Source organism: Glycine max, chromosome 11, assembly GCF_000004515.6.
Source record: "Glycine max cultivar Williams 82 chromosome 11, Glycine_max_v4.0, whole genome shotgun sequence".
Lineage (NCBI taxonomy): Eukaryota > Viridiplantae > Streptophyta > Magnoliopsida > Fabales > Fabaceae > Glycine > Glycine max.
The window spans coordinates 2,681,377-2,705,386 of record NC_038247.2 but is presented as its reverse complement, the minus strand read 5'-3'; the positions used below and the strand labels follow the sequence as shown (position 1 = coordinate 2,705,386).

General features: G+C 33.7%; 5 protein-coding genes across 9 annotated transcripts; all 5 read right to left on the bottom strand.

The window, feature by feature from the left end:
- Window positions 1-259: 259 nt before the first annotated feature.
- Window positions 260-2,218, bottom strand: LOC100791632 (bax inhibitor 1). The gene is made up of 6 exons (XM_003539028.5): window positions 1,944-2,218; window positions 1,593-1,736; window positions 1,410-1,501; window positions 861-1,047; window positions 586-741; window positions 260-495 (listed from the first exon to the last, which is right to left on the bottom strand). Exons 1-6 carry the CDS (start codon window positions 2,046-2,048, stop codon window positions 445-447), a joined length of 735 nt encoding a protein of 244 aa, XP_003539076.1. The 5' UTR covers window positions 2,049-2,218; the 3' UTR covers window positions 260-444.
- Window positions 2,219-3,007: 789 nt separating this feature from the next.
- LOC100794270 (vesicle-associated protein 2-1) lies at window positions 3,008-7,049 on the bottom strand. 2 transcript variants are annotated; one of them, XM_006590517.4, is made up of 7 exons: window positions 6,762-7,049; window positions 6,518-6,588; window positions 6,352-6,433; window positions 5,575-5,690; window positions 5,354-5,482; window positions 4,205-4,279; window positions 3,008-3,238 (listed from the first exon to the last, which is right to left on the bottom strand). In XM_006590517.4, the coding sequence occupies exons 1-7, from the start codon at window positions 6,811-6,813 to the stop codon at window positions 3,104-3,106; spliced, it is 660 nt and encodes a 219-aa protein (XP_006590580.1). In that variant the 5' UTR covers window positions 6,814-7,049; the 3' UTR covers window positions 3,008-3,103. The 2 variants fall into 2 exon arrangements, with proteins under 2 accessions (XP_006590580.1, XP_003539079.1); XM_003539031.5 differs by having other exon boundaries at window positions 4,205-4,273; window positions 6,762-7,035.
- A 1,021-nt stretch (window positions 7,050-8,070) lies between these two features.
- LOC100305649 (uncharacterized) lies at window positions 8,071-10,209 on the bottom strand. 2 transcript variants are annotated; one of them, XM_006590187.3, is made up of 5 exons: window positions 10,092-10,209; window positions 9,707-9,991; window positions 9,454-9,540; window positions 9,236-9,369; window positions 8,071-8,378 (listed from the first exon to the last, which is right to left on the bottom strand). In XM_006590187.3, exons 1-5 carry the CDS (start codon window positions 10,113-10,115, stop codon window positions 8,270-8,272), a joined length of 639 nt encoding a protein of 212 aa, XP_006590250.1. In that variant the 5' UTR covers window positions 10,116-10,209; the 3' UTR covers window positions 8,071-8,269.
- Window positions 10,210-13,299: 3,090 nt separating this feature from the next.
- LOC102662057 (uncharacterized) lies at window positions 13,300-17,740 on the bottom strand. Of its 3 annotated transcripts, none has more exons than XM_006590514.4 (11): window positions 17,664-17,740; window positions 17,312-17,388; window positions 17,112-17,187; window positions 16,082-16,116; window positions 15,578-15,991; window positions 14,790-14,828; window positions 14,477-14,594; window positions 14,298-14,381; window positions 14,028-14,060; window positions 13,769-13,801; window positions 13,300-13,598 (listed from the first exon to the last, which is right to left on the bottom strand). In XM_006590514.4, exons 1-11 carry the CDS (start codon window positions 17,719-17,721, stop codon window positions 13,552-13,554), a joined length of 1,014 nt encoding a protein of 337 aa, XP_006590577.1. In that variant the 5' UTR covers window positions 17,722-17,740; the 3' UTR covers window positions 13,300-13,551. The 3 variants fall into 3 exon arrangements, with proteins under 3 accessions (XP_006590577.1, XP_040862517.1, XP_006590578.1); XM_041006583.1 differs by having other exon boundaries at window positions 14,790-14,813; window positions 17,664-17,737; XM_006590515.4 differs by lacking the exon at window positions 14,028-14,060 and having other exon boundaries at window positions 17,664-17,737.
- A 1,969-nt stretch (window positions 17,741-19,709) lies between these two features.
- Window positions 19,710-23,536, bottom strand: LOC102661190 (uncharacterized). Its single transcript, XM_014763541.2, has 5 exons — window positions 23,474-23,536; window positions 23,331-23,382; window positions 22,079-22,314; window positions 21,275-21,389; window positions 19,710-19,756 (listed from the first exon to the last, which is right to left on the bottom strand). Exons 1-5 carry the CDS (start codon window positions 23,534-23,536, stop codon window positions 19,710-19,712), a joined length of 513 nt encoding a protein of 170 aa, XP_014619027.2.
- Window positions 23,537-24,010: the final 474 nt, after the last annotated feature.

Below are 24,010 nucleotides of genomic sequence, written 5' to 3'. Positions count from 1 at the left end.
AAAAACATATATCACAATATTAAAAAATAAAACGAAAAACAAGTGACTACAGGGGGAAAAAAAAGAAGCTAAATAGATAATGAAATTCGTGATTTGGCGAGTCTAGTATAAAATATACTCAATAATGTGTGAAAAAAAAGTGTTTCCCTGAATTCCACTTCCTCCCCAAGAAAAATTCTGAGTCTTGGGAGTAAGAATTTATTAGGGACCTTCACCATCGACTTCTTCCCCACTCCCCTTTTCATCTTTAAAACAAATGTAATGTAAACATTTCTCTTATTAGAGAGCTCAAAACATGTCAACATGTACTATTGGTAAACAAACGACTTAACTGCACAGTAGGAGGAGCAAGCTTAAAAAGTGGAAAACACTGTATAGACGGCTGTTTTTATGTATTACAGACCAAGCGAGGTGAAGTGTTAATCGAGCAGATTGGTAAGAAAATCAATCTCTTCTCTTCTTTTTCTTCTCATTCCTCTCAGTCGAATTCTTCAACTGAAAAATAATAGGAAAAATTCCGTCAATACAAATTTGCAAGGTAGAAGAGAATATATAAAAAGGTTGTTGCTTAACGATCAAACTCACCATAATAACAAGAATCCGGACAAAAACTGCGACCAAATCGGTAAACAAGGTCAAGGCATGCTTTACATAGTCCAGATCGCCCAAGTGTGCCCTCTCAACTATTTCTTGGGTGTCTACTACAATGTAACCTACAAACACCAATAGCCCAAAGTACAACTGCAACACCATTGAAATAAAACCCATGTAAGAAATCCTTTTGCAGTTTAAGACTCAAGAAATAGATGAGACTGCCCCAAGATAATTTCACATAAAAGGGAATGATGCCAGCCACAGACCTCAAACTTAAAGAGAGCTGTTGAGCCTCCAAAGATGGAAGAAGCAAAGTGCAACCAGAGAAGGATGGACAATCCAGAAGAAACCAAGCCACCAAGGTACAGGTACTCCCTACGCCTTGCAACCAAAGCTGCTCCTGAGAAGCATGCAAAGGCCAAAGCTGTTCCCACAAATGCACTAAAGATAAGGCTGCACCAACAAAAGAATAATGTCACATAGTTATCCAAAACTTGAAAACATTCACAAAATGCACAAGCCAATTGTCACGAAGCACATCAACTAGAAACAAATACCTTTAGGCCCCGTGTGAATAAATTTTTCAAAAAGCAATTATAGGAGAAAAAGATAAAGGTAAAATGAATTAAGTTTTTCCTATAAGTGAAAATCAACTTGTACACTTCAACTTCTATAGAAGCTCTCTCATTTAACTTCTCTAATAGACTGATTGTCATTTATCCAAACAAAAATTTAATTCAAATCCAATCAAGGGTCATGGGCGCATAGAATGTAACCTATGCATCCTCACACAATCCATTGACCACAACACATACCTTGGATCGATATGAATAGCCAAATCAATCAAGGGTCCAATAGAGGAACCCTGAAACAGTGATGCGGCCATCAACAAAGTCACCCTCTTCCTCTGCACATCACAACAAAAGAAAAGACAGGTGAATAACGATCACAAACCATTGAACCAACCGAAGGCAAACGAGAAAAAAACAGACACATGCCTCTTCAAAAGGAGGTGTGGAGAGTAACCAAAAGCTGCTTCCCATGCATGCCACTGTAGTAAGAAAACCCCCAATGTTCAAGAGGACATGAAGGTAAGCCCCGACAGCCGCAGCAACCACGGCAAAACACAGAGTAAAATAAACCTACAAACAACCACAATTACAAATTAAAGATTCTATAACCTCAATTCTTGTAAACCCTAAGATCACAGAAATTGACATAAGCGAAATAGGAGACATTATTGTTAACACGATATGGCAATACCTAGAGAATCCATAGCTTGAGAATTTCATTTCTAATTGATGAAAGAATCAAAATCAATCGTAAAACCCTAAAAAATGGGAGCGAACCTGCTTCAGGTGATTCTGCACGACCGGAGAAATCTGACGGAAGTTTTTGAGAGTATCGTAATTCCATCGGTTTCTTGAATCGAAGAAGGAATTGAAGGCGTCCATTGCTTGCAATCGGGGTCGGGGAAACACAAATTTGATGAATCACAGATATGGCTTTGAATTTCAAGACCCCCAATTTATATTTATATAGGAATATTTAATACTTCAATCAAGGGACGAAGGCTAATTTCGCAGAAGGTTCCACTTAAGTTTATTTCCTTTTCATTTAAGTCTCCTATGCATGCCGTACCATATTTGGTATTTTTCTGATGCCATTATTCCACGTAATGCAACCAATCGCAGGTAGACACATCAGCAACCAATCACATTAATTTTTATATTTTAAACTTTGAAATATCAATTTCACTTATAAGTATTAATTCCTCTGGTTTGTATAAAAAAGAATATATATCTATATATATTCTCAAACCCCTACCATGCTTCAAATGCTTGCAAGTTATATTTGTTGTATACCTTACTTGGACCCACTAGACTTCCGAATGAGGAGTGCCTAAGAAAAATATCAGGAATCACATAAAAGAATCGACCACAACATACTAAACGACCTTACTTTAACGCCAAACTTTCAAGGTTGGCCCTTTTCTCAGGCAGATAGATAGAAAAGTTAGGAAAGTTTTTAAGACTGTTAACAACAACTAGTTTGTATATTAGCCTGACCCCTATTATATTCAGACAGATCGTCGTTGAATTAAGGCCTATCTATAACACTGAATTGGATTTCAGCAATAATGAATCAACATGTTCAGAAGCGATCGTTAAACTTTCTTTTTTCCTTGTTTGTTGTTATTAGACTAAACAAGCCGTGTAGGTCAATTACCAGGGAATTCGATTTCTTGTTGAAGTATTTAAGTTGGCGTGTTAATGTATTAGGGTGTATTATAAATGAATAATAAACACTTCCGTTCCTCTTGCATCTTTTATGCTCGTGAATGCCTTCTTTAGGAAAATAATTTACTAGCTATTACCCTACCAAACAATAGTAGTACAGTAAGACTAAGGCATATTGGAAAAAATCTCATTCAAAAGAATATTAAACTTTACACGTATACAGTGAACAATACGGAGAGTCTGCATGCAAATGGATCGACTAGTCTCAATCACTCTGTAGATGGAGAAGAGAATAAAAGTTTCATTAGAAAGCCAAGTAAAGCTCCAAGGAGACCCACAAAAATGGCAAAGGTTAAGGAAAAGCCAGGGTCACTTCTTCGGTTTCTTCGGTTTTTTAGCATGTCCTACACATTCAACAGACCAGATTGATTAGTGATATTTACAATAGCTCTCGAGTCTCAATAATGAATGAATACAAGTATGCAACAGACAACTATTATAGATTCGAGTGTTGCATGGCACCCAAAAAAAAGGAGCCTTCACTAACCACTTTTAGTTCTTTTACCCATCTCGTGTCCCCGCCCACCCCCGTTTCTGAGAGGGAGGCTTTACAAGCCTCACGGCCAATTTTAGTACAGCGAATAAAGTTCATTTGAATTCATTTTTCAACCAATGCCTCGTTAAATTGGAATCAGAAAAGCAATTCCCTCCATACTGGCCATGTCTGTATTATTGCCCACATAAAAAGTATTGTACTAGCATACAGGAAAAGACACCAAACGAAAATTATAAAGAACTGGAATAACTCTTCATGATATAGGTTGTGTTTGTATAAACGTTGCATCCCGTTCAACAGAGAAGTAACAATTTTCTCCAGTCACATTTGTTGTCTAGGAAAGTCGGAAATTGCTTTGGAAATCACGAAATGGGATTCCTAACTGGTTCCCAAACACACATAGTCAATTACACAGGCTCAAATCACTGATATTTTCTCCAGTTCATAGCTCTATTGTTTTTCTCTTCTACATTTTAATTTTTTTTTTTGAAGGGAAAGAAACTCTAAAGGAAAATTATATTCATACACCTGCATTTAGGGGTGTAAGAAGTGAAAGGAAGAGAGAGATGGAAAAAAGAAAAGAATATATGATGTGATGCAAAAGGAAAAGTAAATGAACAGAGAAAAGATAAGGTGGAAAGAGGGTGCATGTGGATAATTATTATTGTTGATCCCAATTTAGGCTTCTAAATTGTAGTACTTGTATTTTTCATCAGTTTCAACTTTAGTCACCATCATGCGTGCATATTTGGAACAACTCCAAATTGAATCTTATAATAAAATAACAATGTAGGGAAATGTGTAGAACAGTTACCAGTTCCTGTTGCAGCTGTCTCGTTTGTCTGGCAGCGGCATCTCTTTCTTCCTTCAGATTCTGTAAAGCCTGACTCTTCAGAAAAGGAAATTTATTTAAGCATGACTGGCTAATGTAAACAGTAGAACAGGGTATGTAGAGAAAGTTAAACATCTGGCACTAAATGCTACAATGTAGGAAATGGTTGACAGTGAGCAAATAACGAGCAATATTGGGTACTGTTTTAGAGATGATAACTCAAATACAGAAGATAGAACTCAAGCAACTACCCATTCATTTTGCTGATAGACTCAGTATGCATATGAATATGAATGCAATTAAAAGCGGCCAATATAAATTTCTTAACCTAAAAAATAAGCTGGTGTCACAAAAGTAATTACTTCAAATTCAGTCTGAAAGCATAGTCTATAATTTATAAACAGTTCCACAACGGGTAAAATTGTATGTGTATCTTTTGCAAGATAATTTCTGCCAAACAAACTTGAGACCGAAGCATAATTTTTCTTCCACACTTCTGTCATGGTGGAATTTGTAGAGAGCACAATCTGCTAGATGTTTTATGCCATTTAAAAGCTGAGGAAACAAATTTTTAAACTATAGAAAGTAAAAATGGAGCAGAGGAAACCAGATACCAGATCTTTTATAAACAGGAGAAAATTGATGCAACACATTTTTATATTTTCAATCAGAAGGGTCCTATAGCAGGAAGTTTCCATGTTTCACTGATTTCAATTTTTTATTTTGTCTTTACTTATCAATCTCAATATGGTTTTCTAGGCTTCTAGCTTTCTCAAATTCTACTCCTACGTTGTTTCCTCCAAATGCAGCAAGTACTGCCCATACGAGTAGTTATTGCATCAACAAGATGGAATTAATGCTGTCACAAAACCCAAGAATTATGACATCAAGTGAAGCCACCCATAGAAATCCTCTTAATCAGGTTTCTTAAGCTTTTCTGTTTCAAGTATGTGAAGTTTCTTTGCATAGGGACCCAACCCACGAGGGGATTCCAGCTTGACACATAAGATACAATATATGGCATTATGACTAAATACATAAAATTACGAAATTCAAAATAAAGAATAAAAATGGAACTTCAAAGTTCAAACTGATTTGCACGAAGGGTACGGTGGAAGAGAAGCGACTCACAGAAGAGGTATCAAAGCTTTGCGAGTTCTTTGATGCGTCATCTTCAGAGCTTCCTTCAGGTGAGGTAGGAGAGATATATGCAACTCTCAATTTCAACTCCTCTACTGAATTACCACTCTCCTTATTAAACTGCAAGTCAAAATAGAAGTAGTGGTGATCAATTTTTTATTTTCAAATTAAATAGTTGATCCTGTATAAAGGACAGTGTTTGACTCTCTTACAGTATCTGGCGGGAGATCATCAACATCAGTATTTGGATTCACTGTTGTACTCTGTAAGAGAAACTTGTCTTTACATTGCATGTCTGGAGGGTATTCCCGTTGGGCTTGGAGGGTGACTGTACAATGTAAAAATTGGTCAATATGACAAACTTTTTTTTTTTCTTTGGTCGGCTCAATATGACAAACTCTAATACCTTAGACTGGGAAGAGCTATAGGCTCAAAAGCAAATAACATACAAAAGATTGGTTTGAAGTAGGTGTATATATTTAACCAAATAACAGATCAATTGGAACCATAAAAACCAGAAACAGTGTATCACATGCTCAGATATAAGCTCTTAATTACTTTTTCCTAGTCCCTAGTAACGCAGGGAAGAAAATATCCATTCCATGACCTTTGATCAATCGAAATTTGCAGTTTTCATAGACTGAGTCAACCAGTTAAGCTATTTTTTTTTCGTTTTCTTCTACCCATGTATTGCATGAAACAGCATAATTCTAAATTTATGTTCATTGGATGTGTATTCAGTAGTCCATTCACATGAATATAGTCCCATTTGGATAAATTTACCCAAATAGCAGAGGTTAATTCGTCAAGGAATGAGAAGTAACATTTATTACTCTTGTTTAATTCATCTTAGTTATTTAGAGAATACAGTATTAAATGCTCTTTGGATTTTGAAGATATGAAAAGCTTCATTTCATTTACCGAACTAAGAAAATACACATATCTCAATCAATGAAAGAAGTAGCCTTATAAATAGTACGAAGCAGCACCTCTGATGATACAAGAGTCCCAGGGCTGTACAACAGCGGTGTTAGGTCGCACAAAGTATTTCTTTGGAGAAGTGGTTTTGACCTATCCAACACCAAATTAACAATAATAAATTTGAATAAAATGCAATTAGAATGAAGCAAGAGTGTGTGGAAATTGAAGGAGTACCTTGAAAGCAACATAGTTCTCGGAGTTATTGAGGACCTTAAGATCGCAAAATGTTTGCTTCTCCAACTCAACTGGTTACAGTTAGAGGAATATCATGAGAATAACTAAATAACATAAATATCTTTGCTGTTTCCGATCCAATTAATAAAAGGAAAACGATGAATGAGTTAACATTGAATTGAATAAAAAAAAGAAAAAGAAGAGAGAGAGGTAGAGGATTGTGATGGAGAAGAAGAGAACGTACAGTGGAAGCGGAGTTCGTCGGGACTAACGGAGATGAGTTGAGAGGCGGTCATGACGAGAAGGAACCGATGAGTTGGGGGATGGGGAAAGGAAATGAATTAGAGTGACACCATCAAGAAAGAAAATAGTATGTGTGGTCAAACGAGGAGCATGGGGCACCGATGCCTACAAAGTCCAAAACCCAAATAATGCAAAATTTGAAACACCACTGTAAGTCACTCGCTGTCTCGCACCTTTGTGGCCACCTCCTAGCTACCTCTCTATGCACCTGTCTTTATTATTATTTGCTATCATAGAGACCAGATTGAATTGGATTTATTTGAACTAAAATATTATTTCATTATTTTATTTTAAATTTACTGTTAGTTTATTCAGTTTGAATCTATTCGATTTTCATTTTCTTAAATCAATTATTTAAATTTCATTAGATTAGATCAATTTTATAAGCATTTCATTATTCTAGGTTATGTTTGGATTAAGAATAGAGAATGAAGTTTTTTTTTTTTTTTTTTTTATAATCATGAAGATAGAAAACAATATCAAAGAATTTATAATTGTTCAACCAAGTCACTCAGTGTCCATTGACCGAAAGTATAATAATGTATAATGAATTAAAATATAATATAATAAAAGTATCATTCTATTATTCAAATATTTTATAATAAAAGGGAACAAAACTTTCACTTCATCATTGCTTGTAAAATAACGAAACTGAATCAATTATAATTTTTTTTTTTACATTTTACCATCTTTATTTATGTCTATAATACTATCATATCATTACTTATCATACCTATAATCTGACATTCTAATTTAAGTATATAGATATATGTTATTTCTCCTTTAAGCAAGAAGAATTTTCGAACACTAACAACGTATTTGCAAACCAGAGGAGTCTATATTTACGATTATGAAAACAGCTTGTTTATAAATCAGAATTCAAAAAGCTGGGAATGATTATTGAATTTATCACTAGGATCAAAATAAAAGTGTAGACATTTCAAAGCTAACAGGATAATAAAAAACGGAGCTTCATCTTCGACCATTAAACAATTGATCACTAATCAGGTCCACAAAGATGATGGATGACATAGGTTGTTCAAGCATAATAACTTGTCATATAGGCAGCATGCCCATGAAAAAGCGTATTTCGTCCAGATTTAGCATAAGATAAACAAAACTAGAGAAATTCAGAACATGATTATTACATTATGACTCTAGATTTTAAACCTTTGCTGTTATAATCTCCATTTTAATAAACTAAAGTAATATTTTCTTCATAGCTTAGATTTCTACCTTATAAACTATAGTGATGCAGAAGAAACACTTCAAATTTCTCAATACTATCAAGGTTCAGTACACTTGTTGGGAAGACACACTAAGGGGAAGAAAAGTGATATATTATACAACAGAACAAATTGAAATTAAAAAATTAAAGCCTCGCAGCACTTATCCTGGTTCAGCAGACTAGTTCAAAGAAGAACGCGAGGAAAAGTGGGTATTCGAGTATCACTTGAAAGTGGAGAATCTCGGAAGCTTGTCTCTCAGATAGTACAATCTTGCTCTCCTGACCTTACGGTGGCTTACCACTCTGATTTCTTTGATGTTTGGTGAGTAACTGTAACAGTAAATATAAGCATCATATAAGAAAACTAGCTCACAAGAAAAATCTGGTAAAGACTACATATGAAAAATTAGCTTGGCCTTAAACATCAATTGGTAATTTAATAAAGTGAACTGCTGGGTAATTTCTTGAATAAATAAATTCAGATCTTCAAAATGATAATTTCATAAACTTTTACTATACAACATATAGACTTAAGACAAACATTGAGCATAAAACTATAGAAGCATGGCAAATGTTCATCTGCAACCAACAGGAATGTAGGTCACACATTGAAACAGATATGTTTATCTCAATCTCATACTCCATTCTTCTGAGGGAGGAGAATTTGTTAAACTTCAAGTTCAGACTGATTGTTTTCCAATCACCAATTCCCACCATTTGGATTCTTTACTCCCTGAATTTCGAATATCCAGGGAAGGTGGTAAATCACATAAAAAAAGAGATTGATCTTCTTATTATGTAGCCCTCCAGAATCCAATCTAATAATCATTTGAGATGTGAACCCAGCCTTTTCATCCTCAACTAATTTCCTAACAATTTGTACTTCCAAAAGGTACACAGTTGCAGATTTTAAACACACCAACACCATTAATAACATAATGCAGGCACTGGTGAAGTAATCTAAATTTTTTAAAATGCTAACATAATGTCTTCAAAGGGACTTCAGTTCCAATAAGTATAAATGTTAAGTATTCACTCAGTTTGAAAATGATTTACATAATCATATCCCCTAGTCACAGCAATTGGAAAAACAGTGATAGGAAGCAATTCATCCAAATAAAACACCCACAATGCAAATGACACTACTAGTCTTGAAACACAAACTACAAAGTTGTGGTAAACTTTACACTGGGAAGACTATCTCAACCCCTGTGCCAGCAATGATTCTTCGGATTCGAATAGTTGTGTGAATACCAGCATTTTGCTTTGAGATGACAATCCCTTTGTAAATGGACAACCTACGCTTGTTCTCAGGAACCTCCTGCAAGAAGGACAAAAATATATCACCAGAAAATTCATCTCACTTCAGCACTCTTCTTTTAATTACTAAAAAAAAAACAAATACCAATTTGATTTCGACAATATCCCCAGTCCTAATGTCTGGAGTTGGCCTTTGCTTCTCGGATGCCTCAATTGCCCTCTGATTCAGTATCTGCATCAACAACATCATGCATTTTACACTTCATCCATCTTCTATTTTTCCTTACACATTCTCACATACAATACAGACACGCATAGAAAGAGCGAATGCAGAGTGCGGAAACCTAATTGGTAACTGAAAACACTCAAGCTTATTATTTTAAGCTTCCACTAATTACCCCCATGACGTCTCCGAGCTTGACTCGGGGTTTTCTGGGAGATTTTGGAGCTTCAGAATCCGAAACTTGTTCTCCTTCGCCTTCCGAAACTTCATCAACATTATACGAAGGAACATCCTCGGTGGCTTCACCAGCGCCTTCGACGTTGGAGTCAGCTCTCACAGCGAAACTAGGCTTAGCAATGAGAGGAGTGCAACGCCATGAAATTGGGGTGGAAGGAACCCTAGAAATTAACGCGACGTTACGAGAAGAAGAAGGGAAACTTAGCTTGGGGGCAAACAGTGCCTGCTGCAATGCAATTTCCGAATCAGTAGGGGAATAAATAAATAAATAAATAAAAGAATGTTAGGGTTTTTCAGATTAAATGAAGAGATAAGAGTTAAACTTGAAGAAGAACTTGAGAAGCCATTAGGGGTTCGACTTCAGTGGGCAGGAGACATGGGAACACTGGAAATGTTAGCTGGTAAAGAGAACGCCCTTATCTGTTTCTGTCCGTTCCACACGTGTCAACTAAAACGTTTCCTTTTCCTTTTTCAAGATTGGGCCTTCATGCACCCCTAAGAGCCCATCATATTCTGACAAGCCCAGCCATAAGATGCTCCATTCATTTTTATTTCAAAATTGAATTTTAATATTTTCTAAGAGTTATTAAGTCTATTTATTTAATTAAATAAAAAAAAATTGAAGTGGATTGTTTATGAGTCAAACTCAAATTCTAGAAACTGGACTGAGAAAGTAACTAGCCGAGTAATAATTTATATCTTGCAGCAGCAAAACAGGACATATCCAAGTAAATCATAAATAAAGTTATTGGAATTCCATTGGGTATGTTGGAGCTTAGAAGATGCCTCCAACTTTATATGTCAATCCGAGGCATGATTACATGAAATATTGGCAGGAGTGATTCTTGATTAAGAAGCTTCTTATCTTCCCCTGCACCTCTCCCACCGCCACAAATGTCCCCAGCAACCCATCCAACCTTGCCACCAACTTCTCCATAAATCATAAATGTCACCCTCCCCAGTAGACATGGCAAGAAAACCCGTACCTGTGGGTACCCGCCTGAATCCGTCCCGATTTTGACGGATAATATCCGAGTTGACCGGGTATGGGTTTGGGTTCGGGTTTTCCCCGATAACCAAAAGTCGAGTACGGGTATGGGATTACTAGACCCGTCCCGAACCCGAATCCGCCCCGCCACTTAAAATCTTTAGAATTTTTGCATAATTTAATCAAAAAGCATATAATTTTTATTACTAGTTAATTTTATTTTAGAATTTTTACATAATTTAATATTATTTTCTTAACTATTTATGTAGACACACGCGTTATAATAAATTTATTGATATATAAGTAGTTAAAAATAAATGTTTAACAATCAATTTATTTTTTTCTAAAATCAAATTTTTAATATTTTTTTTACAATTTTTTTTTTTTAAATGGTGTGAGGAACGGGGTTGGGGATACCCGATACCCGACGGGTACGGGGATGGGACAATAAACTTAAACCCGTCGGGTATCGGGTACGAGTATGGGGATATGTTGAGGAGTCGGGATAAGGGATTGGGGAGACAATACCCGTACCCGACCCGCCCCATTGCCATGTCTACTCCCCAGGCCCAAGCCCAGGCCCAGCTAGCATCTCATCGCCACCTTCACCATCTCCATCAAGCCCCAGCAATGCGTTTCTTCATTTCATTCCTTGCGGCTGCATAAACCCACAAACAATCACTGAGATTATGTGTTCTTTAACCTCTTTCTCTCCCTTTTAGCTACTCTGCTCTGTTATTTTTCATATTTTTGTTAGGGTGGGTGTGCAAGTGATTTATCACATTCTACCATTTCCTACCTTACTCAATAATACAGATTTCATTTCGTCACTTGTATTGTGAGGATTTTACTTACAAATGCTACTTGTTTCTCTCTAAAAAGAAACTCAGTTGTTGGATCTTCATCTACTTTAAATGCCTATTGGAATGTTCATCTATGATTTGCTCTCTAACGTTAATTCGTCTTATGATATGACATACACCCAACCCAATAGCCAAATAATATAAGGGTCAACCTCAACTTCAAATTCAACATGTGAAAGGCACGGATATAATTTTGTATGCGTAATACTTTAATATTCCTATGATAAAAAAATATTTAATTTGTTGTTCCTTAGCCAATTGACGTATTTATAGGCACGTTTATTTTAAAATAATATTGATGAGAAAAAAAAAGGGGGTGAGAACTGGAGTATTCCTTCCTCCTGGCTGGGTCATATTTTAAACGATTAATTTTTCACCTATAACCTAAGAGAATATTTAAAAACTAAAATGAAAAATACACGAATTTGTGTATACTAAAAATGAATAAAAAAAACTAACAAAAAGATTAAAATTGAAAAAAATATGAACTCATAAGAAAGAAAAAAAAACATATTTAAACCACATTAATATTTCAAAAATATACTATCTTTGATAGTGATTTTAATGTCTAAATTAAAAATATAGTTTGATTTTTTTATAATCTTCAATTTAAAATGTTCCTGTATTAATTATCTTTTCACTAAAATGAATAATGTGCTAATAAGATAAACATAATCCATTAATATTTATTAGTTTTATTCACATGAATAATTTAAAAAAATAGTTTAATATACTCAACTAAACTAATCAAATTTTTTAATAGATTTTTTTTACTCCTAAAAAAAAAAATAATACCAAAAAGATTTCCAACATTCATACTGAATCAACTTGGTTAAGTTTGTTAAGTGTCTAGCGTGGTAACTGTATAGGTAGAAATAACAAGGGATTCATCTAACTTGAGCTATAACTCTGTGATGCGAGAGAGTGGAGGATAATTAATTACATCATATCTTAAGGTCAATTCGGTGGTGAGGAAGAGGAATGAAAGAGAGAAGGTTAGTTGGCACAGCTAGCTGTTAAGAGAGGAACATGTTATGTTGAAGGTGACTTTGCTTTTGAAGAAGGGAGAGGTGGAGGTGGAACTTTGGAATTTTATCAAGAGGAACCCAACAAGTTGTGGAGGAAGAATATAAAGATGATGATATTTGTGGGTCTTTCCTTCGGCAAACCAACACCAGGGTAGAAAGTGATGTGCACGTGGTGTCTCTTGCCTTAACTATGTCAACTGTGTGGAACAAAATATTAATGTTTAAATTAAATAACCAGTGTTCTTATATTACTGGATAGCAAAGCCAGAAAAAAAACCATTTGAGACATGGATGGAAGACATTTATCTACCCCTCAGTCTGTCCACTTGGGAAGTAACATTAGAACCACAACACAAACCTAAGAGGAGAGTGATGAGTGGATTGAATTACAAGCAAAATGTGTGGACTGAATTTGTTGAACAAAATTGTCTGTAAAGGCCAACATCAATGCGGGAAATAGGACAGAATTCATCCTATCTTGGCCTCATGGTTTACTTTAGACAGAATAAAATAAAATCCCAATGCAAAAGTCATAAACTAGCATTTCCAATTTTGCTAATTACTATACAATAGGTATTATTCTTGTATGCCAAAAGTTATAGAATTTGTTCATTTATGATCAAAATACACATGGAGAATTTTGTACCGCACAGAAAATAAAGCAATAGATTCCATCCCCATGTATTCAAAATATAAAACTTCTCCAGTAGCATCTACAAAGGGATCAATAGTACTAAACAAATCGATTTAACAGCAATTATTGATTATTGATGGAATATTCCATATTCACATATTAAAAAAAACTTAGTTGTTACAGTATTAAAAAATACCGTAGCTAGCAAATCTTTAGTTAAAACTGAGGCAAAAGAATTCCACGTCAAGTTGTAGGATTTTTCTTTTAGCTTTACTCTTTTTTATCGACATTTTCCCCTTTTGAAATTGGCAATGTACCTGCAAATACAAAAAAAAAAAAAAGTGATGTTTTTTTTTTTATTATTATTGAAAGGTGATGTTTTAAGCAAGGCAGTACTGGTGCAACTCGAGAATGTTTTTAGTTAAAACTATTGGCCATTAAGATGATAATTTTAAACTATTCAAAATAGAAAGTATTTCTTTTTTACCGTCATTTTCTTCTTTTGAAGTTGGTGATATACCTACAAACACAGAGATAATAATTATGAAGTTATGTTTTAAGCAAGTCAATACCGACTTCAAAAAAAAAAAAAAAAAAAGAAGCAAGTCAATACCATGCAGTCCAACTTAATTTGAGAATGCTTTCAGTAAATTAAAATTAAAAATGTTATTATCATTGGTCCTTCAGATATTAATTTTAAAAAAATAAAAAAGTGATTTTTTTCTTTTAACTATAATATTTTTTACCCTGATTTTCTGCTTTAGAAGTTGACAAAGTACCTGCAAACACAAATAAAGAAATTATGTTTTAAGTAAGCTAATACTCCCTCCAACTTGTGCATTTTGAGTTAAAACTAAAGATTTTAATTATATAAAATAAATATCTATTCTGTAATACATACATATATATATATATATATATATATATATATATATATATATATATATATTAAAATAATAGTTAATTAATATTACAAAAAATAATGGCTAATTAATTAGTGTAAAGCACATACATACCATCAGCATCTCCAGGAGGCCTAGAAACACCGGCCGTAATCTTATCCTGAACTTCGGATGAAGGAAATGTCTGAATATTTGAATCTACAAAAGTAAACACATTTTTCTTATTCTTAACCATCTTGTTTCTTTGTTTTCTCGGGCACTCAAAAGTACACGCAACCTCTTTCTAATTCTACCTGAAGAACTTGCTTCAAGTTTGCTAGATGGCATTTTTAGGTCTTTCCCTTGTAGTATCCTGCAAAGCTTCTCATTTTCCTCCACAAGTTCATCAATGATTTGCCGCTGCTTCATAACCTAAATCCATAATAATAATGCTGATAATTGACGCGACTAAACCATTCGAAAAGTTATAAAAAAAAAAACAAGTACACCATGGTTTACTAAGGTTGAGAATAGATCAGAACATACATTATAAAATGTGATATGTTATCAAATATGATGTGACATGTTGACTACAAAATCAACAGTAATAAGACAATGAAAAATTACCGTCTGAAGTAGTTTGTTCTCTGGCTGCACGAGTCCAGCCTACAATTTATCTTAGAATCAGATTTTCAAATAATATTTGATTAACTTAGAAAAAACTCACAAAAAGAGAAAATGAGGGGGAAATGTAAAAAAAAAAAGTAATATTCTATCATTCACATGCATATTGATCAGGAAAATGAAGATAATTTTATCCCGTACATGTAGAGTGAGACTGTGAGTACACTTTCCACACAAGAGGTTTAACCCAAGTAGTACAAGTGCCTTAAAGACTACTCAACTTTAGCTTAATTAATACTTTTCTTTCGACAATCAGTATATGCACATGCAGAATGTAAATTCTATCATTTCATCCACTTGCATGAAACATATAGAGTAAAAATCTATTTGATAAACATCTGTAAACACTTATAAGAGAACAAAACAAAAAGGAAAAATAAGTGAGATTCTCTTATAAGCTAAAATAAATTTATACACTTAATTAACTTTTATAGATACTCCTTGATCTAACTTCTCTAAAAGTTCATGCACATAAATTGATTTTAACTTGTGGAGAAGTTTATCTAAACCGAATCTATATGAAAATTCTAGCTTATGAACAACGATCTCATGGTAAATAATATTCCTGAAGCTTTAATGTTTAACTAACCCAATAACCTAGTGGGATAAGGCTGTTGTAAGGCATTTTATAAAGTTTACCAAAAAAATTATTAAAAATCAAATTAATGGAGATTAATGAATGGAAGGAAAGACATAGTATCTAATAATCGTATATGAAAATGAGTGCATACTACTTCATCAAGTCTTCCTCCATCTCCCTTCAATGATGGATTTTGCGGAAAGTTCTCTGTTTGGGTGTCAGATGCAGAGTCAACTGCAGCCTCTTTTAATGCTTTATAGTCAAAAGCCAAATCAATCTTTGTAGTAGGTTGGGGCCCTACAAGACCTTGAGATATTTGGCTGGCTGATTTAGTTGCCAACTGCGTCATGCTTCCTTGAGAAATTTGGTCAACTGACTTAGTTGCCTGTTGCATCCCTTGAGAAATTTGGTCTGCTGATTTAGTTGCCAATTGCATCTTGCTTTCAGCAGAAATTTGGTTGGTAGGGACCTTGCTTTGGGCACTCTTTGAGGGTTCTGGCATTGGCAATGCACCCCAACCAAAGGGTAAGCCGGGAATAAGTCCAATCATCTTTGTCATTGGTTCCTAGCAAATTCAAGATTTTGTTGTGAGAAATATAAAAGGTAGAAAATAGAAGACAAGTACTTTTGAGATGAGGGAAATTTCTTCACATACTACTAGACGGGATTGAAGTTGTTTCGAGGATCGGCCTGTCATAGTAAGTAAATTAAAACTCAGCCATAAACTGAAGAATTTGCACAAAACATAGAGATTCTTTGGCAACTGAAAATAAGCAAACAGAGATTCCACTCATGTCAACTGACAAAGAGGGCCAAGAGCATGTAAATGATAACAACATAGTTCCATTCAAGCTCAGCCTTGAGTCTACAGCTTCCAGATGTTTAGGTACGTTGTGGCAACTCCTAGAAACGTTTTCTGGTTCCACGTTTTTATTCTTTGGGTAAAATGCACATGAATGTAAATGTTTACTATTTTTATTTATTTTTTATCAATAAATGTTAGTGACCAGAATATTAGTTTTTATAACGGAGAAGATCAAATTCGTAACTTTTTTTATTTCCTTCTCCCTCAACCATCCAATCCACCTTATAAAATCAAATCATGTTTACAATTTAGTTTGTCTAATATATTTTTTCTCTCTCCCATACATTGCATCGTATATGCCTATATGGAGACTATGAATAGTAATTTAATCACAGTCCCACGTAGGGTGGTTTGGATGCCCGATTTCAAACAACACATAACTAATGTATATGTATCATGTATGATATATGATATAGGGCAGCTACAGTATCAACAAACACTTGAAAGCAGCCTCCTAGGAGCATTTTCTAGATTTTCTGATCATAAAACATGTTGAAAAGGTGTAAACAATATTGAAATGTCAGGTTCCGAAATGGATAAAAACTTTACTATTAGTCCATTAGTAGCACAACAGGTAGAGTGATAGTGGCAAAAACACTCTACTTACAGTTAGTACGAAAGACTCCCCAAAAAGGAAAACATGAATCGAAAAATAAAAAGGGAAACAATGTAAAGACTTAAGAAGGAATGCATCAGCATATCATGCAATATAATATCTATCAGCCGGAGGAGCCATACCATAACAAATACCTAATGTCAGAAAAAGGTGAAACTTAATATTATTTGACAGAATTGAGAAATATGAATACATATGGCATACCAAGTCCATAGCCATGACTAAAACCAACTCCATATCCAACCATGCCGGGAATAGTTGTAGATCCCATCTTCTTAAACTGTATAATATATGAGAAACGGATTTACCACTGAGAGCAATAGAAAAGAAGGAAAAAAAAAAGGAGCAACATGGTAATGACAGCATACTCAAAATAGCCAGGAAGATGATGAATTTTGTCATACCAAATTGCCAACACCAGAAAATGCATCCGTTGCACCCTTGGTAGCGCTCATTACTTGATCCAACATTGGTATTCCACCTACACGGAATGAAAACATATATAAATATGCATAGGTCAAAACTCAAAACAAAATTAACACTTGTCAAATATATTTTAGTAACATTTCTCAAGTCTACACAAATATGACCTACTTGAAGGATAATCAACCATTTAATGTCTCATATTGGAAAATAAATAAATACAAGTATTAGTGGATAAGCATATAGGTTTTCATTAATTTGAGAGTATGCATGCTTAAGAAAATAATGGACATGTGAATATATTAAAGTGTAGGGAAATGGGAAAAAGAGTACTCGTTTTTTGTGGAGTTTGAACGGGAGTTTTGGGCTTGAAGAAGCGTCTCCAGTCCATCTGGTTCTATGTACGCACCAGAAACACAGGTAATGGGAAAAACTATATTTAAAGGGTCGATTCCAAAACCTCAAACTCAAAGTACTTGACCCATCTTCAAAGTAAATGGATTCTCACTTCAAAATAGTTTTTCTTTACTGCCAATTAAGTGTGTCACTTTCCATTTCCCTTGTAACTTGTTCCTTTTCTTTCTCATCAAAAGCTAAGCATCACTTTCTTCTTTTTCAAAATTTCCCTCCATCTTCCACTGATGATGCAGTGAGCGTATCATGCATGTACACATGCTATTTTAATAATAATAATAAGAATAATAATAATAATAATAATAATAATATGTAAGAAGAAAACAATAATAATAATAATAATAATATAGATACTCAGATACACGTACACATGCTATTTTATTTCTCAACTGTAAAGAATAAGCCTTTCACTCTTTTCACAAATCTTCTGCTTAACTTGTGATCTATTTCAAAAGTAAATATTTCACTCTCGTTGAGCTTTTGCTTCTTTCATTATCGTCGGGTGCAATTTTTCCTCGTATAAGTAACGATGCTTACGTATGTCTTCCACATAGACTTACAGATTTTCACATGATGAACGAAAATAAGAACTTATTATGGTAGTTAAGAATTAAGTGTGTATTTGGATGGATTTAGTAAAATTAATTTTAAAGTGATCTAATTTGTGTTTTGATGTTTTTTTTTATAAAATTAATTTTAAAGTAAAATTTATTATAAAATTTTAGGTCTAACATAGAATTTACTCAAAATTATTTTAATTGTTTGAATCTAGAATCTATTCTAAACCTTAAATTAATTCTGATTTTCTCTAAAGTAAAATTAATCTATATGAAAATGTATTTTTAAAATTAATTTTAGACTTAAAATTAATTCTCGCACACTAAACCGAGCACGCACTAAGTTATGGAGATGGTTTTGTATAAATTAATGCTTAATTTTAAAATGTTGGCCTTTTAAGATCTTTCCTCCTTCTGTACGAGTATCTTGAGTTACATTATGCTAAAATGAGGTGATCTTGATCTCATTGAAACTATAATAAAGAATTCTGCAACTTTTATTTTCATGTCAGGACTTAAATGACTTCTTTCTAGGTCAAGATTGGAGAAAGGAGATGACGCTTAGTAAATTGTTTATATTAATTTAGACCAAGACTAAGATTCCCTGCACTTCTAAGTAACTGCAGGATCTTGTGGTCATCATCCAATGATTCAAACTATTTTTAGTTATATTTTATTATTTAATGTATAATAATTATTTTATATGGTTAAAATTTCATGTAATCATTTTTGTGAGTCATAGGTATTAGAATGAGTTGAAATTAGTATCATCCAAAAGCTAAGATCCAAAACTTCATTTCATTTGGTCATTTAGCAGATTTTGTTGCTATTGGAAAGAAGGCTACGAGATTAGCTTTATATGGTCACATAAGTTAGTTAAATTAAGTCCAAAATGGATGAAAAGCCTGAGAGTAGTTGTGCTCACAAATCAGGAAAAAGCATTCGACTGAAATCAAAAGTTCATCACGGTTACAAAAGAGTGCTCTTAAAAGGCCAATAAAAGTCACTTCATCTCATACCCTCAGAAGTGTCTGCTTTGAAGAGACTGACTAAGCCATGAAGTTCATCTAGAGTATCAGAGGCGGGCAGCTGGCCACCATCAAAAAGGTTGTATACACCGGTGGTTGAAATATCCATTGATAATATCACTTATATGTTTTTTCTTTCTTTCTTTCTTTATTTGTTATTATCCATAATCAGTACTAAACAAAACGATTTAACAGTAATAAAAAATTGATGGAACCATATTGATGACACATTTAAGAAACGTAGCTTTTACAGTATTTTTTTTTTTTTACAGAAAGCTGTTACAGTATTAAAAACAAAAAGAAAAAAAATATATATAGTTGTCAAAGTAATACTTTGGCATAGAAATTCCACGTCTTGATGTAGTGATTTTCATTTAGCTCTACTCTTTTTTACCGTCATTATTTCCTTTTGCAATAGGCAAGGTACCTGCAAACAGAAATTAACAAAATTATGTTTCAAGCAAGCCGTAATACCAATCCAACTTCTTTTTTTTTTACATAATATACCAATCCAACTAGAGAATGCTTTTAGTTAAAAATAAATGTTTTATTAACAATGGTCCTTTACATATGAATGTTAAGCAATTACTATATATAGAAAGTAAATTTTGTCTCTTAACTATACTCTTATTTACCGTCATTTTCTCCTTTTGGACTTGACAACGTACGCAAATACAAATAATGAATTACGTTTTAAGCAAGCTAGCTAATACCAATTTATTTAGCAAGATCCACTTAAAATTCATTCAATAACAGAAAATGTGATAAAAAGAATTTGTCAAACACGTGTTTCTTAATCTTAACCTACTCGTTTCTCCATGTACTGATTGTTTTGAGTGCAGAAGAAAACAAAGAAAAAAGTAGGTTAGTAATAAGCACTAAATTAAGGTCTGCAAATAAGAAGAGTCTTCTGCAACCACTTAAAAATCCTTGCAAGTATCCGCGATCCATTCTATGCTTGCGATCCCAAAAGAAATTTATTAACAAAATACCGGAAGCGATTTTGCAGCACAGGACGATAATGACTATGGTCAATATCTCAAGGACCTTGTGATAGAAACATGGATCCAGAGGTGGGCCTTGATATTGGGCCCAAACCAAAGATATGGAGGGTTTACAAAAGAAAGAAAGGAAAGGGAATATAGAATGATGACGTGGCTGATTGATGCCTGATGTGCATGTGACATGGCAATGTGGTGGGTCGGGTACGAGTATTCTCTCTCCAATCACTTCCTCCGACTCCTCAACCATATTTCCATACCCATACCCCAAACCCGACGGGTTTGAGTTTATTGTCCCATCCCCGTACCCGTCGGGTACCCGTTGAGTATCGGGTATCCCCAACCCCGTTCCACACACCATTTAGAAAAATATTTTTTTAAAAAAAAAAATATTAAAAATTTGATTTTAGAAAAAAATAAATTGATTGTTAAACATTTATTTTTAACTACTTATATATCAATAAATTTATTATAACGCGTGTGTCTACATAAATAGTTAAGAAAATAATATTAAATTATGTAAAAAATTTAAAATAAAATTAACTAGTAATAAAAGTTATATGCCTTTTGATTAAATTATGCAAAAATTCTAAAGATTTTAAGTGGCGGGGCGGGTTCGGGTTTGGGATCGGGACAGGTCTAGTAATCCCATACCCGTACCCGTACCCGACTTTTGGTTATCGAGGAAAACCCGAACCCGAACCCATACCCGATCAACTCAGGTATTACTCGTCAAAGTCGGGACGGATTCGAGCGAGTACCCACGAGTACGGGTTTTCTTGTCATGTCTATGTGCATGAGAGAGAATGAATAGGGAGGAATTCTGTTAGAATTGTGGGGTCATTGTAAGTGACTTGGGGAGCACTGTGTGCTTGGGAATTGATAGTCTTCCACTATCAGTTTGTAATCCGTATTCCTTGCCAATTCTCTTGTAATTGTTCTACCTGAAGAACTTGCTTCAAGTTTCCTAGATGGTATTTTCAGGTCCTCCATTAGTATCCGCCGAAGCCTCTCATTTTCCTCCACAAGTTTTTCAATGATTTGCTGGTGTTTCAAAACCTAAATTCACACAAAATAATTAAAATGATAAGTTTTTTTGGGTCCAAAGTTGAAATAATAATTGAAGCTACTGAACCATTAAAAAGGTCAACAGAAAGTATAGATACCCCCTAGGTATAAGATTGAGAATCTAACTAACTGTACATAAAAATTACCATCTGAAGCATCGTCCTTTCTGACTGCAAACGTACAACCTTCAATGTATCTTAGAATCTGAATTTCATAAAATATTTGATTAACCACGGAAAAACTCACAAAAAGAGGAAAGGGGGAATAATGTAGAAAAATGAACAATCTATCATTCACATGCATATTGATTGGGAAAACCATGATAATTTTGTCAAGTAGTACACATTATAGTTTTGAAAAACATTTCATAAACAAGAAGACTTCTAACAAGATCATATTAATAACTTAATTGCAAGGAAATAGTGTATTATAAAAATTCTTTCAAGAAGCAAATGCCTCCTATGGTCAACATCTCTTCTTTCAACATTCTGTACAAATACAAAATGCAAATTCTTTCATTTCATCCACTTGTATCAAGGTTTACATGTAAGTGAAAAATCTAGTTTAGAAGTTATTTTAAAAATTTTACCAAGAAATCATTAAAAATCAAAATAATGGGCTGGAATAAATAGAAGAAAAAGCATAGCATCTAATTGTTATTTATGAGAATCAGTGCATACTGCTTCATCAAGTCCTCCTCCTTCTCCCTTCAATAGTGGATTTTGCAGAAAGTTGCTAATAACCTTCTCAGTTCTGCTGCCAAATGCAGAGCCAACTGCAGTGCCTCTTAATGGATTATTTTCAAAATCAGAACCAATTTGCACAGGTTGAGGCTCTGGCTGACCTTGAGATACTTGATCAGTTGATTTAGTTGCCAACTGCATCATGCTTCCAGCAGAACTTTGGTTAGTATTGACTGTGCTTACAGCACTTTGCAAGGATTGTGGAAATGCACCGACTAAATGCTAAACTTGGACTAAGTCCAATCTTTGTCATCATCTTTGTCATTACATCCTAGAAAATTCAAGATTTTAGCCATGGGATACATAAAAGGGAAAAATAGAAGATAACACTTTTTTGTGACAAGAGAAAAATTCACATACTACAAAACAAGATTGAATTTGATTCAAAACCACTGGTTTCACAGCAAGACCTGACATAATAAAAACAAAAAACTTTAGCCATCAACCAAAGCAAGTGCGTAAAACATGGAGAGCCTTTGTCAACTGAAATAGTCAAACAGAATCCACCATATCAAGTGGCAAAGAAAATATGGCCAGGATATATAAATGACAACTAGGTTTCAAGCATAATCAGCATTTGAGTTTACAGTGTCATGAGATTTACGAACGCTGTGGCAATTTCTAGAGAATAATATTACATGGTCCAATTTAGTCTACAGCATAAACAGAATCCACTTTCTTTTTCTTTAGTGTTTGACACATGGTAAAGTATAATATTACATTTTAATTTGTTCAATATAATTCTTTCTCTGGTGCATTGCATAATAATGTCATCACAGCTGAGTAACATCATGCAGTGAACCATAGTTCCTTTTATAGTTTAAAAATCAATTTCATGAGGCAAACACTCAAAAGCTGCCACCTAGGAGCATTTGTTAGATTTTCTGAGCATATAAAATGCCGAAACGCCAAAATTCCAGTTCCATATATGAATAATTTTGGGAACTACTCAGATGGAAAAATGCAATAATTAAACACATTGCCAATACTGATAGTTCAAAATGACAGTTACCAAGACAAAGCCCAAACCAATAGAACATTATGAGTCAAACAAGAAAAAATTGAACAAATGACATGAATATCCAACATAAAGGCTAAAGAAGGGAATTCATAGGATGCAACATCATATCTCACATAACTGAAAATCAGAAAAAGGTGAAACAGTTGGAAAAGAATTGATGTGGCATACCAACTCCACATCCAACACCCACTTCAACATTATTAGCTCCCAACTTCCTCAACTGTATAAAATAAAATACAACAAATGAATATTTTCATTACAGCAAAATCAAAGTGGACGGGTAGTAGTAAGTTAGTAACAGCATTTTTTACAGAAGTGTTGACATGCCTGCTAACACCAGAAAATGCATCGGTGGCACCTCTGGTGGCACTCATTACTTGATTCAACATAGGTATTGCACCTACATGGAACGAATAAGTACTGGTAAAAAATATATATATAAAACACTCAATTGTTTTTATATATAGTTATAGATAAGATTAGTATAAAAATGTATATATCAAAACAATCCATTGAGTTTATATATAGTTATATAGATAATTAAACTACCAGACCCTAACCTATAGATTAGTATTTTTTTTATAAAAATGTTTACTAGATAGTTAATATGTTATTCAACACTTACACTTAGAGAGAATAAAAAAATATAAGTATGAAAAGATTTTTTATGTCATATATAAAAAACAATAAAAAAAATATTAATGGAATGTTTAAAATAAAAAAAAATGAATATTTATGCATTGAAGATGTAAAATAATTTATTTTATATTATCATTTAATCACATATCATGAATTATTTTAAAATTTAATAAATTTATCACATAATAAATTATGACTTATGATTAAAT

Bases quoted from the DNA above. Each gene is read 5' to 3' on its own strand.
- LOC102662057 (XM_006590514.4), bottom strand. From the start codon at position 17,721: ATGGACTGGAGACGCTTCTTCAAGCCCAAAACTCCCGTTCAAACTCCA. The intron at 14,595-14,789 runs GTAATTTTTCAT...TTATGGATTTAG, and splicing joins AGAACAAACTACTTCAGACG to GTTATGAAGCAGCGGCAAAT. The intron at 14,061-14,297 runs GTATGTATGTGC...TTGTGTTTGCAG, and splicing joins GCCTCCTGGAGATGCTGATG to GTACTTTGTCAACTTCTAAA.
- LOC102661190 (XM_014763541.2), bottom strand. From the start codon at position 23,536: ATGAGTGCCACCAGAGGTGCCACCGATGCATTTTCTGGTGTTAGCAGG. The intron at 23,383-23,473 runs GTAAAAAATGCT...TATTTTATACAG, and splicing joins GCAGGCATGTCAACACTTCT to TTGAGGAAGTTGGGAGCTAA. The intron at 21,390-22,078 runs GTATGCACTGAT...GTGTGAATTTAG, and splicing joins GAGGAGGACTTGATGAAGCA to GTTTTGAAACACCAGCAAAT.
- LOC100305649 (XM_006590187.3), bottom strand. From the start codon at position 10,115: ATGGCTTCTCAAGTTCTTCTTCAA. The intron at 9,992-10,091 runs GTTTAACTCTTA...GCATTGCAGCAG, and splicing joins CTTCTCAAGTTCTTCTTCAA to GCACTGTTTGCCCCCAAGCT. The intron at 9,541-9,706 runs GTAATTAGTGGA...TTGTTGATGCAG, and splicing joins AGCTCGGAGACGTCATGGGG to ATACTGAATCAGAGGGCAAT.
- LOC100791632 (XM_003539028.5), bottom strand. From the start codon at position 2,048: ATGGACGCCTTCAATTCCTTCTTCGATTCAAGAAACCGATGGAATTAC. The intron at 1,502-1,592 runs GCATGTGTCTGT...TGTGATGTGCAG, and splicing joins CCACACCTCCTTTTGAAGAG to AGGAAGAGGGTGACTTTGTT. The intron at 496-585 runs GTGAGTTTGATC...ATTATTTTTCAG, and splicing joins TCCGGATTCTTGTTATTATG to TTGAAGAATTCGACTGAGAG.
- LOC100794270 (XM_006590517.4), bottom strand. From the start codon at position 6,813: ATGACCGCCTCTCAACTCATCTCCGTTAGTCCCGACGAACTCCGCTTC. The intron at 6,589-6,761 runs GTACGTTCTCTT...AACTGTAACCAG, and splicing joins CGACGAACTCCGCTTCCACT to TTGAGTTGGAGAAGCAAACA. The intron at 5,483-5,574 runs GTAAGAGAGTCA...TTTGACTTGCAG, and splicing joins ATGATCTCCCGCCAGATACT to TTTAATAAGGAGAGTGGTAA.